Source organism: Morone saxatilis, unplaced genomic scaffold, assembly GCF_004916995.1.
Source record: "Morone saxatilis isolate NCDOM2014 unplaced genomic scaffold, NCSU_SB_2.0 Contig17, whole genome shotgun sequence".
NCBI classification, from domain to species: domain Eukaryota; kingdom Metazoa; phylum Chordata; class Actinopteri; family Moronidae; genus Morone; species Morone saxatilis.
Window position 1 is genome coordinate 3,504,404 of NW_023339729.1, and position 20,933 is coordinate 3,525,336.

Genomic DNA, 20,933 nt, shown 5'->3' on the forward strand with positions numbered 1-20,933 from the left:
CTAGTGTCAAACTCTGCACATACCTCATTCTGGAACAAAAAAACTACATTTTTGACTGGAGGGGGACTAACACTAAAGGCTAAAAAAGACCCTTAAAAAATAAAGTACCACTCCTACTACAGGCCCAGGCACACAACTTCAACATGTAGAGTAATCCAAAGCTTGACAGGTCTACAATGCCTATTTACGGTTGCTAAACTATGATTGGACAATCTCAGTTAGATGTCAGGGTTTAGCTAACAAACAACCAATTCTACCAGTATAATTGGTTGTTTGTTAGCTTAAGTCATATTTGAGTTAAGCCCGGGTCATCTTGATATTTGGATTTTAATCTAATAGAGTGATCAATGAGAGAAGTGAGCAGTTACTAGATTACAGATGTATACCATGAGCAGCACATCTTTTCACTTTGCTATTCGGCCTCCTTTGCTGCCTTACCTTGAAGCATAATCCCTGTCAAACAATGAATCCTCTCTCTGACTATTCAAGCGCTCTGTGACATCCCAAACTATACTCAACTGCCATTCTCCTCATCATTTGTGACTTTGAGAGGGCTCAGCAGTAACAACACTTGTTTGTTTGACATTTTGCAGTAACCAAGCATTAAGGGGAAGTGGACAAAGTGGAACATATACCTGGGCCCCTCCCGTCTCCCCATGGCAAGGCTGGTCTGGTCTCAAACACACAGGCAGGGAAAGCATGCACAGGCATGAGTGTGCATTTGTTGTGCATTCAGATAAAAGTCTGTAGGGTAGAGTGCTTTCTCATATGCATGCCAGCTGAAACGCCAATCTCCCCTTCCCCATTTTTGTCAAGGATTTTTTTATCCAGTATCCATTTGCCCCCTTTTAGCACAGCCATGCCTACAGCCATAGGAAGAGGGGTAAGGATGGGTCAGTGGGGTCAGACGCCCCTGACAACAGCCTATATTATGGCTCATGCTCACTCTGCCCGCCAGTTGACTTTCAGGGTCTGCATTCATTCTCAGAATTAGAGTTACTGATGCAGGATCACCAGCCAGCTGCCCTGGGACCGCTTAACCACAATGATCTGTGAGGCAAGAACTGATAGTGGGTCGGAATTCCTCTTCTGATACTGTGAATGAGCACAGACCCAAGTGCGAAGGGGGAGACAATAGTGGTGACCCATGCAGCAAAATCCATCACCCAGCAAGCCTTACCCTGTCCTTCACTATGAGACACTTTGCAAGGGGAGGAGACAGACAATGGACACAGAGTTAGTCAGGGTTTACACTGGAGACACAATAGTTCCAGGTGGCTCCACCCCACACAGTACAGTAAATGCTCGGGGAAATCAAAGTTAACAAAAAAGTGTGAACTATCAGGGACTCCCTCTGTTCAGTTAAGTCAGTAATCCATAAGTGGATTTGTACACACACTGGCTCCGTTCCAATCCGATAGCTCACTCTCTTGCATCTGCAGTTGTTGCTTTCAGCTGGAACAGTACAGGTCTGGCTAACATGGGAGAAACTAAACTTGCCAATATTTTGGCATCCCCTTTCCAGGGTAGAAGTTAACATGCTGTAAACGGGCAGGAGAAATCTCAGCTCCAGATTTGAACACAGCCAGCGTTTTATACCTTTAAGGTGGCACAAACATCACATTCACAGCACAGAGAGAAACACAAAAAAGATGCTAACCACTTTGTCCTCCTTTGTGGCATGCAGTCCAGGTAGCAGTGAGGAATTGAGAAAAGTGAGGGCGGAAGTGGAGCAAAAGAAGAAAGGAGAGAAAAAATTTAAGAACATAAAAGATGTGAATTTGTGAAATGGGATATTGGACAGATTGTTGGTGAGGAGAGGGAAAAAACAAAGGAGCAAAAGGGGAAAAGAGGACGTGGTGCAAACATTTGTTAATTACATTCTGCAGAATTGATACACACACTTCATATTCAGTGACAGAGTGCGAGGCGGTGGGGGGGGGGGGGCAGTATGTGAATGTATGTGACCACTGACATGTTAGGCGGCAGCGACATGCATGACCCAGCTTGGCGTGACCTTGGTATGATAGAGGTCAACATCAAGATGTGTCACAGCTCCTCTGGGAAACTGGGACACGAGAAGCAACATGGAGCACAATCTTCCACAACCCTATCTATTCACTGCCATACAAATCTGTCCAGGTCTGTTCATTTTCAAATATTTTAATCTTTGTGGCTTAAGTCATAAAAAAAGCACTTCATTGTCAGTAAAAGGGCCAATTAAAAAGATTTGGAATGATCATTAGTATTAAAGTTAATCATCTTTGTTTTGGCCTCAGGATAGAAGCTAATTAGTTCAAAGAAGTTGTGACTCTTATTTTTTTTATGTTAACTGTTATGTAATGAATCCTGTAAATAAATGTAAATACAGTGTGATAAATTAATACATCTAGGGTTGCTAATCCCTCTTTAATTACACTGTATGTCTATTATAATGTCAAGCAGGGGCAAAGCTTTGTGGCCTAATCAGTGTTTGGATGGCATTTGCACAGCATGTTGCTGTGATGCCTTCTGCAGGGCACAGGGCAGCACTACACAGCTCTGTCATTAGCAACTGATGAATTATTACAGTGAGCTGCTCAGAGGCAAATAAGAGTTTATAGACTGATATACTCAGTTCCACAGAGCCCCTGTAGTGCAAATGTTTTAGTTCTAAACTATTTTCAGAAAGGCTTTCCTCTGAGTTCTGTCTGTTTAACAGACTCAAATAAGAATCAGTAAGATTGTGAAATGGTGTTCAGAAATTTCAAAGCCTGTAGTTGCATGCCCTTTGTAAACCTGTGAAAAACTCCATGAGACATACATGTTTGTGAATGTGTAGGTTTTGAAGCTGTAGTTGTTACACCATGAAAAGAAGAACTGCTTTTTGATCTCTCTGAACATATGACTGGAAATTAATTTTTAATGGACTTATCGCAGCATTTTATTTTTTCTGAACAAGCTCAAAGTCTTACTTGCTCCCCATGTATGCTACATGGTACTTTTTCAAAATTATGTTTGGTACTTTCTCTGGTACTGTACTGGTAATGTTCTAAAGAAACATTTAAGGTATCAAATGCTATTTTAAAACATTCCCACAGTACCACAGAAGTGGTTATTATTATACTGTTTTAAGAATAACATTTGGTACCTTTTTGAGAAAAAAGATATGTTACCTTTTTTGTGTGTGTGATTTGGATGGGGACAAGGTATTCTTTTGTTCAAAAGTTTAAAAGTTCTGTCTTTCCTCATTACCAGCAGTATGTAGCTCATTCATATGGATACATCCGATGAAGCAAGCTGTACATACAGTGCATTTATACTCAACATTTTGGTGAACAGCAGCAAACACTATATTTTTATACTGTGAAAATGCACTTTTAAAAGCTAAACTGCTAACTAAAAGAGAACACTGTGTGCTGCTGATGTGTGGTAAATGAGCACACTCTAGGCAGGAGAAGGTTTTTATATAATAAAACGGAGCTCACACTTTCCTAACCCTGTTATTCTGCTTGGCCGGCCATATGACCCGGGACAGAGGAAAGCACCACCGAGAAACACTTGTACACACACAGAAAAGAAATGGAAGACAATTTACATCATGTGTTCTCTTATCCCTTGTAAGGATTTAAGAATTAAATTGCTCAGTGAAAATCTGATCTGTTTTGGTCAATAAAGTTATTATCAAAAAACATTGTTAAAGGCTATGTGCTAAAAGTAAACATATATTGAAATATATTTATATATGTATTGTTATTATTATATTGTAATTTCATGTGAGACATAATTTTACATATTGGACTACGTCCCAGTGCACTACGTTGATAACAATGAAAGTATGTAATGTAAAGGAACCAGATACTGAATTGATGTATCTGATATCTTCTTAACCCAGTTATTTGACAGGACACAAATGTAGTCATTGATTAACTGATTCTTTATGTCAACATAACTCTTGTGCATGAACACATAAAAATCAATAAGAGGGTAAATTAAACAGTGAACTGCATTAAATCTGCCTCTTTTTTACTGGAATTATTTAGGCTCCTGACATTTGTGGTGCAAAGTATCATCGGAAGGAATTCGATTCCATATTAAAAGTTTCAAAAAAGCCCACATTTATAATGTTATTTTGAACACAATTTACGTTCAAATAAATCGTTTGCTTGATTTGTTTTATTTATAGATTGGATTTACATCATGCAAGTCTCATCTCATATCATCGCCTGCCTGCTGTGAAAGCAATATTAATGGCTCTACCAACAGGGATACTATCTTTATCCCCTATTCTCACTGGCCTTTGAGTTCTGCATACGTGTGATGCCAGTGTGAACTCAGGCCCAGCTGGGCTGTGCGGATCCTGAACAGATTGGGGATCAGCAGGCCAAGGGTGGAGGGCCCACAGTCAGGTAAGATAACCAGGAGGAGGTCCTCTCTCTTAGGTTGGAGGGGAGCCCAGAAAATGCTTGGATAGAAGATGGCCGGGTCTTAAAATAGCACAAACATGTTTGGTTTATGGAGCTTGCTAATGTTAGCATTTAGCTCCATTGTGCATAACTACAGCCTCACAGCACCGCTTGTATGGCTGTATAGACTCTGTATACATACAGTATTACAACGGTCAAAAAATGTGTGTTTTTGATGTAAACTGAGCATAGTGCTAGGCAGCAAAGAAGTGGACAATTCTGCAGGAGTGAAATACTTTAGGCTGTGAAATGGGTTGCCATTGGAATCGATTGTAATTGTTGCTGATACAAGCTAATTACAGCTGCTGCCCTTTGCTAGAAACTTTTTTACCTAACTGTGTTCGGTATAGTGAGATTATGGTGAGTTTTCCTTTGAAAGCCCTATCTGAACCTTGTTACCCTGTTTGCATCTCTTTTTCTCACTGGACCTGGTCTTTGTTTGGGCATGTTGCTTGCTTGATGGCTGCAGTGCAGTCACAGGGGACACAGGACAACACAGATGATCACGTTCAAATAAGCTACAGTGCTTCAATTTATAACCATTCCACAACACCACAGCCTCAGACTTAAAATGAGCCTTGAAGGGTCTATGACTGATGCCAAGCCATCCGTCCAATACACTTTGGTCTCACCAAAGTGTGACTAGGAAGCAACAAAGCAAGACAGTAACAAACATAGAAGCAGAAGGACTGACTGAACGTCAGCTACAGCAGGAATGAGGTGAGTGTGACAGGGAGAAAGGAAAATGGGGGAGGTCAGAGGTCAGAGGTCAGGTTCCTCACATTGTTGGAGCGCAGAGAGACCCGCCCTCCACAGCGAGCGCAGAATTTGGTCTGGCAGTAGGAGCAGAGGTGGCCGCAGCCGTCGGCAAACTTGGTCTTGCGGCAGATACCGCAGGTAGGCGCGTCGTCCTTCAGCTGGGTCTGCTGACGCCGCGTCTCCGCCCCAATGCGACGCACCTCCTGTTTGTAGCTCTCAAACTGCTGGTGCAGTGTTCTGAGAAGAGAGGAGGGATAAAGTTTCCCCATTAGTGATACATTCACAACTTTTTTGTACTTGATAAACTTTACCCTTCAGCGCTGCTCAGACAGATTTTCCTGTCTAAACGTCCTCACATTCCTAAAAACAAGAACAGAAAAAAGGATGGTGGAATTTCTGAATAACTTAATGATTTTTAAAATAAATAAATCTAACAGAAACAATGGCGATGTTATGCATGCGCATGTTTGAGAACATTTCAGTTCCAGCAAAATAACTGGCAATTAGAGCACCACTTGAAAGGTGCCTTTCAAAGAAATCATACACGCAATTAAATGAAACTTCAGTTTTCTCAGCTCTCTGTGGCTCACAGCCTTTCCCCTCCCTGCTTCCTGGGATGCCTATGATGGAAATAACCCGAGTGTGAATTGCAAATCAGGCCAAGTGAAAACACCCACAATGTTGTCTCAACAGAACTGTCAAAGGGATACTGCATTAGCATACCATGGCTCTCATATAGGGGACCCAGACAGGCACTTTAATTACCTTGCTGAGTGAGAGAGATAGAGAGGAAGGAGATGTCTTCATTCACAGCTTTGCAGGCAATTTGCCTATTTGTGGAAACAGTCAAACTTTAGTTAAGTCTCTGGCAGCACACTGACTTTACAGTCGTGTCTGCAAGTTATTTGTCAAAACAAATGCATCAAGACAATAGCAACAGCAGTATTCACACTTTTGCACATTTGCTTTAGTAAAGTTCATACTAAATCTGTTAACCTTAAAAGAAAGTTGTTTGGAAGGGGAAGGCCGTACTGGTTAGTATCTGCGAGAAAATCAATTTCTTAAGTATATAAGTGCAGTTGATCCATTTTTTTAAGTCTATAAAATTCCAAAAAAATAGTAATGCCAATCACACGTTCTGAGATCCCAAAGCAACATTCAAATTGCAACAGTCCCAAAAACAAAGAAAGACTACCATATAGTGGCAACTCCAAAGGATTGGAGGTACCATTCAGTGCCTTTGCTCGAGAGCACCTCAACAGTGCTTAGGAGGTGAACTGACGCCTCTCCAGCTACCCATACCATGTTCCATGCTGGAACCCACCACCGTCTGTTTCCCAATCCAAGCACCAACAGACTGAGCTACTGCTGCCCCAACAACCCAAAGGTATTTACACTGATGATAAAGTGGATCACCTGGGTCTGTTAAAAGCAGACATGGCCTCCCGACTGTAGTACTCAGCTGCTGGGTGGGAAACAGGTAGAGAACATAACACCTGACCTGTTGTCAGCCGCTTTTTGTGGTAGAAAAAATCAAAGTGATAACAGTCCTCCACCATGACCCATCCAAAGTCCAGGAACGATGCTGTGTCTTCACAGGATAGCCGTCTTAGCTGTCTAAACGAAACCTTAATGAAAAATCTTTCATAAGTCCAGGAAATGAGCTGACTGAAGCCAGTTGTACATTCCCCCTCACTAGTGCCTTTCTGGCTGTGTCTGGCTAGTGCTAGAGTAGAGACAGCAGACTGCCACCATACAGAGCTGGAACAGGGAGGAGACTGGCGGACTGCTGGGACACATTTGGCCAATCAGCTGACAGGGAATGGCTGGAGCAGAGATAGCGTTTTTGTGACGCGGAATGTTGAATGAAATGTGAAAAAAATATGTTATTGTGAGGAATATTTCCTGGAAAAATACACACACTGACGTCAAGCTTAGATAACGAAACATCTTCTGTAACACACAGCCTGCCCACCTTTAGGCTGATATTTTTAATATTATCAAGTCTTATATGCATTTATCTCAAATATTTGGCGTGTTGCGTTTAAGTTCCAATGCTAGGGTTTTGTAATGCCTGAAAGTGACTTTACAGCTTGCCATAATAACCTGGGGGCTCAACATCAAAGCATCTGTGCCATATATAATGCAGAGCCAGGGCACTTAAAAGTTGACTCAGATAAGTTAACATAATGAAGATCATCACTGTACCTCCGTTTTATACCATTACACCCATTCTGATCTCTATCTGTCACAAGTTTTGGCTGTGCTTGACTGTAGAAGACAGGGCTCTGAACAGATAACACACATAAAGGTTTCAAGTGTCTACACATTCAAATATACTCAAGAGATGTAGAAATTTGAATTGCACATGCATGTTTTCACAAAACTGTTCCAAGTAGGCTCTGATTTAGCTTATAGTCATAAACAATGATAAATGGACGCTGGAGTTGACACAAACCTCAGCTAAACTGATCTGTACGTAATTCAAATGGAAAAACAACATGACACCGCCACGGCAGCAACGTCATAAACGTGACCTCTGACCCCAAGAAGCTATCTATCGTGCCAATGGGAGTACAGGGGCTGAGCTAAGCCCAGGCACCATGGGAACAGCTGTCAGAAACAGAGGGTGCACAGCCGGTTGTCATGGTAACTTGGTGGCGTCAAACGCTGGGTGTCAGCGGGTGTCAGTGCACCAGCTGTTCCTGTTCTTAGAGCCACATTTTCATCAGTCTTTTCTGCCACTTCCACGCATTCAGCAGACACACACTGTTAAAGCTGGACGAGGCCACTTTTTAATGTAAAAATAACCCTGTGTTCTCAGTCTAAATCACAAAGGAGCTCTGCAGCAGTGAGGACAGGCTCATCACCTCTTGCTGACAATCTCTGGATTATAGCCTGGGGAACTTCTAAGGTCAGGTCTGCACAATTTCCCGTCCACAGGAAATGACAGAAGACAAAAATATCTCTTAAATGTTAAAAAGTTAGTCCTGTTCAGTGAAATCTGGACCCCCATAACATTAGATATTACTATTATCTTATATATCTGGATTTCTGGATACTTTTTTTGTCAATTGTCCTTTCTTCCCACCACTCTCAGCTAACAATATGTAAACTTATTGTGGCTTTAAATCTGTCTTAAAGGTCCAGTGTGTAACATTTAGAAGGATCTATTGGCAATTGGAAATGAAATATAATATTCATAGGTATTTTTTTAATTAGTGTATAATCACCTGAATATAACAATCGTTGTGTCTTCTTCTACGGAGTCCACTATGCTAAACCACCATATTTCTACAGTAGCCCAGAACCGACCACCAAAACACCGGCTCTAGATGCTATATGCATGCTTACATCCTACATGCTTGGAACAGGAGAGCAATCAGCAACTACACAGCCAGATGCCACTAAATCATACACATTGGTTCTTTTATTGATGTGTTGCTCACTTGAGGCCAGCACAACGAGCTGGAGACAATTCTCCATGGATAAATTTCAAAGAGTGACCCCTTCCACATTATACACTCATTTGATGAAGTGCTGTTGATTAACGCAGCTTTAAATCACAACGATTTCATCTGAACCTGCACTTCTTACTTCAGACCCACAGACAAAGGCTAAAACTAAATATTTTTCTCCTAGTTTGGTAACTGACAGAGCTGCACAGTGACTGTGTGATGGGAACCTGCTCTCACAAACAAGTGCAAAGATAAAATGGCAGACTGACACACTATGAGAGGTAGATTCCATAAATACCAACAATATTCAGTGAAATTTGTCCTCAAATGGAAAGCGAACACAATACACATTATACAACTGCAGTATTCACCCAACAGACAGGTCCCATATTTAAAATTCACACCCTATTAATAGACAATGTGACAGTCCAGATTGATGTTCACTGAGTCAGCACACAGTTCCCATTTACATTGTAATTTCCACCTAAATGCACATCATGAACACTACCTTTATGGTAATCTTAACTTTGACTCAGCAGGGGATACACGAATGACCCCGACCATACGGATGGAAAAGCAATCACTCTGTGAAGACACAGAAGTAAAAAAAGACGTCCTCTCAGAAAGGACAAGCTCTCTGTGTTCACTCTACTGTGTGTTTATGGATTACAGGCCTGAGCCTGCTGCCTCCCTGGGGGTCAGCCACCATGCCTGGGATCCCAGGTGCTGAAAAGTGCTACAATATTTTAGTAGAGCAGAGAGACCCTTTCTTCAGTCGATTTCACTCAAAAGCAGACTTGCAAAGAGAAACTCCTACTAATGTCCATTTTGTAATATTTGTTTTCTCCCCAAATTAACACATATTTTTTTAACATCTGAATCATGTTGTGCCAACTTTCATCCCTCCTGGATGTATAGTACATTAGTGTGTGCGCAAACCAGCCCTGAGAGATGAACTACATAGGCCATACTACAACTACACACATCACAGACATACAGGACAGGCAGTGAACAAATGGACACGATGATATGGTATTGCCATACAGTACCACACCACATATACGCTACTTAAACTTAAACTTACCAATATATGCCAATGTTTTTATAAACACTGAAATTACTATGTGTAAAGTTAAAAGGAGTTGCTCATAGTGACAAGCCTGCAGGAAATGATCACTGAGCTCTGTATCTGTATCTCTATACGTCGGCTTTAAGCCTCTTTTAGCTCATTGCATTGGGTTTCCAGTCTGCAACGCAGCGGCCATTACCCTCACAGGCAACTGTTTTCAGTGATAAAGCTCTGATAAACCCACTGTACACTGCCTGCTCAGCACCAAGCAGCAGACAGACAAAGTTAGCAACTACATATTTGAGTATTTAATGACTGAAGAGACAGATATTTTTCTCAAGAGTTGGTTTTGAACTAGAAGGAAAGTGAAAGTTACATTAACTTAGTGGGTCTAAACACAGCTCCAGCAAATGCTAATGTTCCTCAATATCTGCTGGATGTATATGAAAGTGTACGGCTGTCCCCAAGTGGCCCGAAATCAATTAATGCAGCTTTAATCACACCTGTGTTTGACCTGCTATGACAAGTCAAAATGGCTACCATTAAAAAGTTATCTTATTCATTAAAATTCATTAGAAATGGCATTAAATTACTCAATACAAGCAGTAACTGGATTGTGTCTTCTGTATAACATAAAACACCATAACACAGAAAACAACTTATCGTGACTTTATTAGCTGCCGTCTGTGGGAGGCCTATGTGTCAACCACTAACCTAAGCTAACCGCTAAGCTAGCTGCTCAGATAACCTGGCTAACTGAGCACAACTCAAAAATGACATACATACACCCAACTCAAACCCAGGGGATTTCTGGATGTACCAGCTGTGATCTAGATAAAGATAAAAAATAAAATAAAACAATTTTGGTGTCTCTTAGCAGAAGTTGGTCACACTCTCACATTCTTGAGCCTCCAGCTCACATTTCCTGACCAGGACCAGTGTTTTCACTACACACACAAATATATCCGTTACAGTACACTACTTATTACTGAAAGTAACCTATTCACACTACTATAAGTGTTACTATCTGACACTGTAAGCATGTGGCCCTGGCAGACAGTGACCAAGGGGGTCCAAGTGGTGTGAACTGGCTGAACTGTGGCTGTCTCCTCTGTCTAGGTCAACACTATCGGCCAGCAGGGACAGCCAGAGAGCCAGATGTGGGTTAGCCCAGCTTTGGCCTTGTCAAAATAAGTGTGAAAATGACCACACATGAACATAGTTACACACACACACACACACACACACACACACACATAGGCAAATATAAACAATGACACAGACAGAAAACCCACATATACACATGTATGGGTTTGCCTTCGCCTAGGGCCTCACATATTTAGCTCAGTACACCCAAGGACTCCCTCCCTCTTTCTCCCTTTCTCTCTCTTGTTCTCTTTATCTCTCCCTCTTGTGTCTCCACTCTCTTCACCAGTCGCTGGTGTGGAGTTGTTAATTAGCACCGCTATGAATACATTGCCCAAGGATGGGGAGGGGAAAGCTGTGTGTTTGTGTGTGTGTGTGTGTGTGTGTGTGTGTAGAGAAGTACTATTTCTGTCTCATCAGCTGATTCCTGGTGACGCCTTGCAGAAGAGTCTTTCTCAGTTGGATGAGACACAAAATATTAGGGAAGAAGCAGTGTGTGTGCTTTGGCCCTTGGCAAAGGGCAGCAGTAAGTGTTCACTATGCCCTGCCGCCTTGGCTAATGTTGCTTTGCCTGTAGCCTAGCCATCAGTGTCATACTCACAATTCACATTTTGAAACAAATGCATCTTCAATTTTACACAGAAGTAAACATAAGCACACTTGTGGATTTGTTGCTAACCAATTTTACCAGCTGTAGCTTGCTAGCAAAAGTTAATGCTAATGCTCAAACTCTGTGAGTGGGTTGAAAATGCATCGCAAGCTGACTTTTTAATGATTCTTTTTACAAATAGAAATAGATGTCCCTGAAAAGTCAGCGTCCTCACCAGCTGATTGTTAACTGTCCTTTGTATTATAATAAAGTGTTAGCAAAAACAGTATGTTAAAATTTTTACTTTCTTCACTTATACAAGTCAGGATTTAAGGATGAGGACTAACGATACCAAGCACTCCTCCTATTAAAGCCTTACAGTGCTGCAGGGATTTCTGCAGGTGAACCTGGGACTATTTTTTTTAGGTTCCGATGGTTTATGGTTTCAGTCTCTAGTTTCACATCTTCTTCCATACAATATGATGTTCATTTAGTCAATTATAGTCCCATTTAGAGTCAATTAGATGATAAAGCAGGGTATGCTTTTGGGGCGTGGCTACCTTGTGATTAACAAGTCATTCTCAGTGAGTACGTATAGCACATATTTCAGTGTACTGTTTAGCTGTAATACAAGATGGTGTGTGACCAGGCGAGCCACTATTGTTTCCTGCTACAGACAAGTTGAAACTGCGTGGGTTTAAAACGGTACTCCACAAACCAATGGGTGATGTCACGATAGGTTCACACTTGGTTTTAGGACCCCTTTCTGCAGCACTCATTCACTGCACTCACTCAAAGCCTACATGCAATTTTGATGTGGAGAAATCCTAAGTTTGACAGACCTGTGGCCCATGCCATAGGTTTTCTATAATTGGAAAACTGCTGTTCAGGGGCGGGACTTAGCAAACAGTCAATGGACATTTCAGAGGTTTGGAGCTTTTAAAAGAACAATACAAGCATGCTGGATCAGTCGTCCCAGCACTCCATGACAGCACAATTGAGGGTGTTGAAGAAAAAACATCTCTGCTTCTGATGGAGCTAGAGACTGGGAAGAGGACAGACATGTTGACACACGCTGTGAGGAGGCAAGGAAAGGAGAAGTCGGGGTGGATGCGGAGTGATCAGAAGAGGTAAATGAAAGGGAGCAGACACAGACAGGGAGAAGACACAGTGAAGTAAAAAAAGGAAACAGGAAGACAGGAAGAACAGGTGAGGAGTGTATATACACAATCCCAGAAGTCTTCCCATCTCAGAAAGAGATGGATAGACAAACGGCAGTCTACAGGGAGGTGGGGGAGGAGGGGGAGGAGGAGGTGGAAGGAGAACAAGTGAAAAAGCAAAAGGATGAACAAAGAGAGCCAAGACGGAAACAAGCGTGGGCCAGAGACCAGCGGAGGAGAGAAGCCGATGCATCCGGAGCCACTCTATAAATACCACTCGAGAAGAGGAGTGGATGATGGAAAGTGGATGGAGACAGGATGATGGAAAGAGGAAGGGGAGGAAGAAGAGGATGAGAAAAGGAAAAGAATAGACAGATCTGTTCAGGAACACCAGTAATCTGTTTATAAAAGCAGGAACATTAGTAATTTATTGGAAACAAAGCATGAAGTTATGTGTAAAAAAGAAAACCTAAAGAATCGTCACAGTTCTGCTGGAGTGAAAGTGATAAAAGGAGAAAGAAGTAAGGGAAGGGGAAAGAGAACAGCAACAGATGGGTGCTTAACCAAAGGCAAACATCTTCTTTGTCTTGTTGTTTGCCTGCCATGATGTTATTCACGTTGACTTTTACACATTCGGCTCCCTCCACTGTCAAAAGGCTATAAAATGGTACTAACGTCATAATGCTAGCAGAAATAAAGCACCCAGATGGCCAGTGTGTGTATCTATCTATAGGGCAGCAATTTCTCAAACAATCTGCTCAATCCTCCCTGGCTTGATGGGGTTTGATTCCCAGCTGTCATTCTTTCCAGGATCCAATGTAACAGCCACATCTACACCGACTGCTGTAGTCACATAGACCTGCTGGTTTAATACACAGCTTTAGGGAGCAACAGTCATGAAGAATCTAGACTTCCCCATACCAATCCCTTATTCCTAATCCAAAAAACAAATGCATATACAACATATAGTATGCTTAGATCTTTCTTTGATCGTAATATGTTGACTAATGTTTTTGCATTTTAGTTTCACTTGACTATTCCGTGAGTATATCTAAATCCACCATGTTAGACCAGTGTAGGGAAAATGTAACAATAGACATTGATATTTAATGAAGTAGCTACACAGAACTGCAGTCGCTCCAGGAAGCTGCAATCAGCCAATCCCCACCAACAATCATCGCAACTTTACTGTAAATTCAACCAATCATTACAGTTTCCTACACAAAACGCTGAAACCAACCTCACTTCCTTGTTTCTAATGTTGAAGATGCAGACATGCCACGCAAACGTCTCACATTTACCCTCCAAACGATTTAAGATTTTTAATGAATTATACAAAAACTAAGCAACTATTTTTGCACCCATAACAATTTTCTAGAAAGGCTGTTTGTGAAATCAGGCATTTTAGGCCACAACTATCCCAAAAAAGCTAAATCTGTTTGGTTAGGCTTACGTTACTACGTAGGTTTAGGAAAGAATTGCAAATTATGTTATATACCTGGCGTAACTTAAGTATGTTACGTAAATTAACTTATGTACAGGGGCCGATATTGAATTGAGCCTCTTTCTCCTCACATCTCACAATTAACCGTAATAAGATCATTTAAAAATAAGCATTAGCTGATAAACATTAGCCTCTTGTAATTATCCTGGTGAGCATGTTAGCATTTAGCTCAAAACAAACTGTCACTGTCATTGTGCACCGTGGAATTCAGCATGGCATACTTAATATCTTTACAAAGGGTGGATCTTGAGTGGAATTATAAAAAAATGAAGGTGGATTTCAAAAGCATGCATATGCATTTGTAATGCATATGCATGCATTTGTGTGCATATCTGCGTGTGTCCATCACTCAATCTTTCTCCCCCTCATCCTTCATTTTTTTCTTTCCCTCTTTTCCATTTATATCCCTCTAACTCTTCCTCCATTTTCTTTATTCCTTTTCCACTCATACCTCACTCATAGCTTATATCGTGAATGCTGTATATTGGATTCCACTCTGTCAAGGCCATGTAATTGATAACAATGTTCTCTTCCACATCACAGTGTGTATACATTTACTTTGCTCTGTCCTCCGCTCTCTGTCTTTCTCTCTTAAATTCTGAGACACAATCACTTGGAGCACACAAAGCCTCTGACCTCACACAGCCAGCTGGGTGACGTATAAGCCACGACTCGAGTTGGTGGAGTAGTTGTGGAGTAATTGTGGATGACCTCTAATCCCCTCATTCTATCCCAGCAGCCTCGGCTAGCAGCGCTCTCCTCTGTCAGCCCCCCTCCCTCTTATTATTCGCTTAATTTTGTGTGGGCCACACACACCTCCACACATAGTGAGCTATAAATAAAAATAAGTATATTTGTGTTAGACTGATGCGCAAGATCCACTGCTGGCATTGTGGTTTATTTATGTCCAAAATGTGGTGCTTGAGCAGTATAGAGCAGAATTTCTGCAGGAGAGGTGTAAAGACATGGTGGCACTGCGGACTTCAGCATGCTGAGAAAACATCTATATAAATGCAGTTTGTAGTTGTTTACTTAATTTAATTGTATCTGATTCAGATCAGGGCACCAAGCTCCAGGTTGAGCCCATCAACCATAACTGAAACACTTTACTCTGTGCTGCTGGGTCGTGTCGCCTCCTCATTGTTTGAAACACTGTAATACAGGGACAGAAAATATTTTTTTTAAAGTATTGTATTAAGGTATCATTATGATCATTTAATTTTAGTTGTACATATTTACAGCTGTGTCTGTATACTGTGACTGTGGCATTTTTTTTGACAGATTCAGTGTTTTTTTTCTAATTGTTCTATTAGCTCTTTGATTGTTTGAACTTTTCTAATGCTGGATAAGGTGCACTGTGAATATAACTAGTGTTCAGGTCTTCATTGTGTCGTTTTGCTCTGAGATAAAAAAAAAAAAAGTTTTAAAAATATTATTTTCATTTACTTTTCGTCACAGAAATTAATGAAATACTGAATTACTCCGATTCTATCTTCTATTCTATTCTATTTTTGAATGGTGGTGTGTTCTATTTATTATAACAGTTTCCCTAAAACTAGATTTTTCTTTTCAAATTGCGATATATTGCCTTGCATACAATATCGCAATGTATATAATCCTAACTCCTGTAACATGATACACATTGTATCACCAGATTCTTGCTAATACACAGCTCTATTAGAGACCCATAGTGGAGGTTGGGATCCCCAGGTTGGGAACCAGTGCAGTAGAGCACAAGGCTGACCACACCCATCAGTGATGTTGTGACACCCACGGGTGCAGCAAAACACTGCACTTCAGCCTACTGTTCAGTTACTTTTAAATATATTAAATCTAATAATACATTGAACTCTTGGTTTTTACTTGAATATGTTAGCTGAAACAATAATTGTCAGATGCTAATGCTATATTGTCTCCATCAAAAAGATGAAAGCTGCTCAGTACCTTCAAATAAATGGATAAATATGGTTACATATATGGTTTCTTTACAACATACTATACATATCATGTATGTATATAGTATGTTGTATATAAACCTTGATTGAATTGCAAAGAATCTTTATTTTTTTAGTATTTTGGGGCTTTTCTATTTGAGGATTCCAAACAGCCTGGCACTGTTTGTATTGGTCCTTCTGAGGGAGCTGTGGTGGGCAAATATGGTATGCTTAAAGCAGCAGTTACATTACAGTCCACATATACACACACACAGACACACACACAACTATTGTTGTTAATTTCACAATTATTTAACATTTAAAGATATTTGAGTAAGCATACAGAGACTCTTTCTGAGCGGTGGCTGGTGTTACCGGAGGGTACAAATTTGAGTCCCATACAACTCTGTGTGTGGCCGCTCATGATATAATCCCATCACTTCCTCTGACCACAAACACAGACAGAGATGGAAGGAGAGAGGCAGAGAGATGTAGAGAGCCTGGTCAGCCCAAGTAGAATGCATTCTCATTAAACATTAATGCAGGGGAGGTCTGGGAGCACTAAAGAGGCTACTCACTGACGCTCACTCAGGTCTCTCAGCACACTCACTCAGAGTCCCACCATCTCTTCTCATTCCTCTGTGAGTGTGAGCGTAAGGCCACGTCCTGGTTCTCTGTCACATTTTGTCCCCTATGTCTGTGCCACTGTAGCGAATGATTAACCTGATCTCAAATCAGCCCAGCTGTATCAACACACAGACACAAGGCTGGTTCCCAAATATACACAAGATAGCCCAGAGGCTTGAGGACATGTTCACATAAATATTTTTAGAAAATAATAAAATAATAAAATAGAAAATAGAAAATACGCTGATGTTGGGCGATAAGGTCTTGCTTGATGAGGTAGAGGTCTTGATTCTGTGCATACCAGACATACTGGAAATACAATTTCTTTAAAATGTAAAATGTTTAAATTGTTTCTAAAATGTCAGTATGGGGTGCTGCCATGGTTTATAAATGTTTGGGAACCAGCAGACTAAACAGCTTCTGAGAACTATGATCATACTGGAAGACAATCTCCAGTGTCCAATGCCAATGCAGGAAAGAGAGTGCTCTTTATATAACAAAGCATAAAATGGAAAGGGTGGTGAATGGGTGTGTATCACATAACCATATTGTAGACGGAAGTAAGTTTAACTTATGCTGGAATTTGATGTTTAAAACCACTGTCACTGAATGGGATCATTCAGTGGTCCAACATCAGCGTTCTTTTCTGATAGGGTTGTGTCTAAAATATAATTGTATGCTAAAACATTAAGATTGCACTTAATTTAAACTAAGGAGCCCCAGAACAACAGTACACGAATAGTGGCTATTTCTTATACTGTCCTAAAGCATGAAATGACCACAACACTGTACAGATGTGGGATTCAAAAACAGCTTGTTGGTGGTTTGGTACCTTATGTCAAATTGCATCCAGTTGAATGCTCACTAAACCACAACAAAATACACACTGTTCGAAAGCACAACACAGAACAGCAGAATGTAAAAAAAAAATTAACTAATTTTGTGCCTCTGTAAATTTTAGTATCACTTTTTGACAGTGTACTCCAAAGCGCTACCTTTTAAAAGAGACCAAGATCAAGACTGAGATCAAAACAGATGAAGACTGCGAATAATTATTTTTTCAGGCTAGTGCAAAAAAAGAGGTGCTTGTTAAAAAGCCTTTACTTTCATGGGTGCTGAGACTTCTGCCTTTCAAACCCACACACATGCATGCAAACATACACACTCACACACACAGGTGCACATGCATGCTGAGGTATACGCAAAAGCGCATGGGTGAGTGTGTTTTATGTTTTTTTTTTGTGGTGACAATGAAAAACTGAGACACAAACACAAGACGCAGCTTTTTGAGACATGCAGCAGAGATGACAGATGTGTAGACAAACTCACAAGAACACGCACACACTGATGTTGCATAAACACAAGCGCAAAATCATGTAGACACACACACACAGACGTTGTAACCACCCCCGCCCCAGTGCCCCCCACTGGCTTCCGTTCCTCCAGGTGTTGCAGACACACCCGACTGCCTCTGAGTTCTTTTAATTAAGAGCAAAGTGTGAAGATCCAATCCAGCACACTCTGAATACACACACACACGTGCAGCACATGGATTCACGCTCTCTCCAGTTGTCTGGAGAAAGAGTGGAGGCTGGCTGCAAAGCAACAGGACAAACTGTACAGTGACAAAGGCATTCTGTCTGTGCAAGAACGTACTTTCCTTCTGCAAGCTTTCATCCACAGGCCGAGAAAACAGCAACACCATCTGGGTTAGTGGTGCAGTTTGTGTGCTGCAGTACACATACTGTATAGATGCTGTGTGTGTGAAGTGTGTGAGGATTTTGAGCTTGCGAGCATAATGTTAATGTGAGAAAGAGTGTGTGTGTGTGTGTGTGTGTGTGTGTAAACATGAATGCATGTGTTCAGATATGTAAAATAGAAATAAACATTGCTTTCTCATTTACATTAAAAAAGAACATCAAATACATACACTTGCATGTACACACACACATACACATGGACACAGTACAAACATTTCACACTGTAATTAGTGGAATTCAACAGTGGGCCAAAACTGAAACAGGTTAACAAGAAAAAAAAAAAGGTTCAGAACATCAACAGCAGCCAGTGAACTGAATATTTAAATATTTCAGGAACCGCTTCCAAGTGCGTGCTATTTTCAGACCTGATCCATAATTCAACATTAACATTTTTCTCGCAGAAACCTTGAAACTCTTAAGTCTGCTCGGGAAAATGTTTCTTTTTATCTCAGCTGAAAGATACCAAATTGGGTTTAGTGGGAATCTTTCCTTTTTTTTGTACTCTGGAGACAGAATTTGGTAACTTGACATAATGCTAGCTGCTAATGTTTTCAGCTGTAAAACCAGTTGAAACTTTAGCAAGAAGAAGGATATCTGTTTTAAACAGGATAGAAATCATATAAAGAGTCAGTCAGTGATATTATCAAGGATCAATGTATAAAACAGGCTTACAGGATACAATAGACAGTTAGAGACTGGTAAAAGCATGTCTGCTACAACAGTAAGAAGCATTAATAATATTTTGAGTGAAATGTAATTTTTAAGTGAATTAAAACTCATGTACATAGTTTTTCATTCTACATCAGTCAGAAGTTTATTTTTTAACATATGACAAAAGCTTTAAGCTTTGAGGTGTGGGTCTACCTAAACAGCCTAAATTTAGTTGGGTCGACTAGTTATATGCAGAATAAAGTTGAACCTTGTTTTTAGATGACATGTTCATCTACTAAATAAAAACAAACACATACAGTATGTTAGAGCAGAGGGGTAAAAGCAGTGAAGGTATTTAAGAGAATACAATGTTGACTGGAGGTTGTTGTGCTGTGTTGAACATGAAGTTGCATGCACCATGTCATTATATACAGTAAATATATCCAAGTAAGGGCTATGTACAACAAGTGCTCCATTTTTGAGAAATTGCTAATGCAATTGCTTTTCTTTCACAAAGAAAATTAGACTGTCAATGTCAACTCAGTTCAGTTCAGCTAAGGTCCAAAGAATGGTGGTTCTGTGTTTAAAGAGTCCAACAATGAATCAAATAAACAAAAAATGCAGCTGCACTGTTCTATGTGGCTAAAAACCTAAAAGGATGGTACATTCCTGGCCACACCATAATCAGTGATAATGGATGATGAAAAGCACCTAATGTAACGTTACTGATTAGGGTGTGGGCAAATGTAACATGCCTGATTGTTTCAGCCAATTTAATTTAAGCAGAAAAAAAGTTGTGATTTACTGCCTGTAGAATTCCACCTAAACCATTTATCTTTTAGATAAGCCTTTAACATTAATTGACCCAAATTTTTAATTCTATTGTATTGGCACATTAGTGACATCAACATTTCAATTTAGTATGCACCTGATCCCTCTACAAGAGTAAAATTATATTATAACAATCTGGTGTAGTTTAACGACATTCACAGGACCAGTGTATAGGATCTGGTGGCATCTAGTGGTGAAGTTGCAGATTGCAAACATTTGAATATAATTTATTTAGTAAGAGAAACTATGGTGGCCATGAAAAATGTGAAAGGCTCTATCTAGAGCCAGTGTTTAGTTGATCCGTTCTGGGCTTCTGTAGAAACATGGTGGTTCAATATGGCGGACTGTGTAGAAGAGGACATACTCCCTCTGTAGATAAAAAAAAGTCTCATTCTAAGCTAACGAAAACAATTCTTCTTATTATTTTCAGGTGATTATACACTTATGAAAACACATCTATGAATATTATATTCATTTCTGCCAATAGACGACCTACTGATGTTACACACTGGACCTTTAATTTCCAAGTATGGAGTTAAGCTAGGCTAAACTCATCTAATATATACTTTCAAACTGCATTCAAAGACAAAAAACAGTGACACTGCTTAAAGCAGCAAAACATTTCCTTCCTATTTTTTAGCCACACAACAAGCGAAACTGGCATTTTATCACTCTGCAATGCTCCTATAGCAAATGTATTAGCAAACAATTGCATATTTACTAGTCCATTATACACAGGAGCAACATTAGAATTTATCTGGAGTCATGCTTCTGGCCACCTGATGAATGTGGCCAGAGATTAAGTCCAATATTCACCCTCTGTTGGCTCTATTTTGGCCTCCACTAACTTCTGACAAAAATATGTGTCTCTTTAGCTGCTAAATGCTCTGCTATGTTCACCAGCTACTTGCTAACTTTGTCTGTCAGCCATTACAGCCAGGGTTTTGAAATGTGGTTGATGAGAGCGGTGGGAATGAATCAAAAGAGTAAAGTTGTGGGC

General features: G+C 40.4%; 1 protein-coding gene across 1 annotated transcript in view; it reads right to left on the minus strand.

Annotated features, from left to right (window-relative positions):
• rims1b (regulating synaptic membrane exocytosis 1b) overlaps window positions 1-20,933 on the minus strand; it is a 70,531-nt gene that overhangs the window by 44,078 nt on the left and 5,520 nt on the right. The window contains exons 2-4 of the mRNA XM_035660672.1: window positions 5,228-5,441; window positions 1,661-1,672; window positions 1,181-1,201 (exon numbers count right to left, since the gene is read on the minus strand). Of these exons, the coding sequence (XP_035516565.1) occupies window positions 1,181-1,201; window positions 1,661-1,672; window positions 5,228-5,441 (247 nt within the window). The remainder of the gene's footprint in view (window positions 1-1,180; window positions 1,202-1,660; window positions 1,673-5,227; window positions 5,442-20,933) is intronic.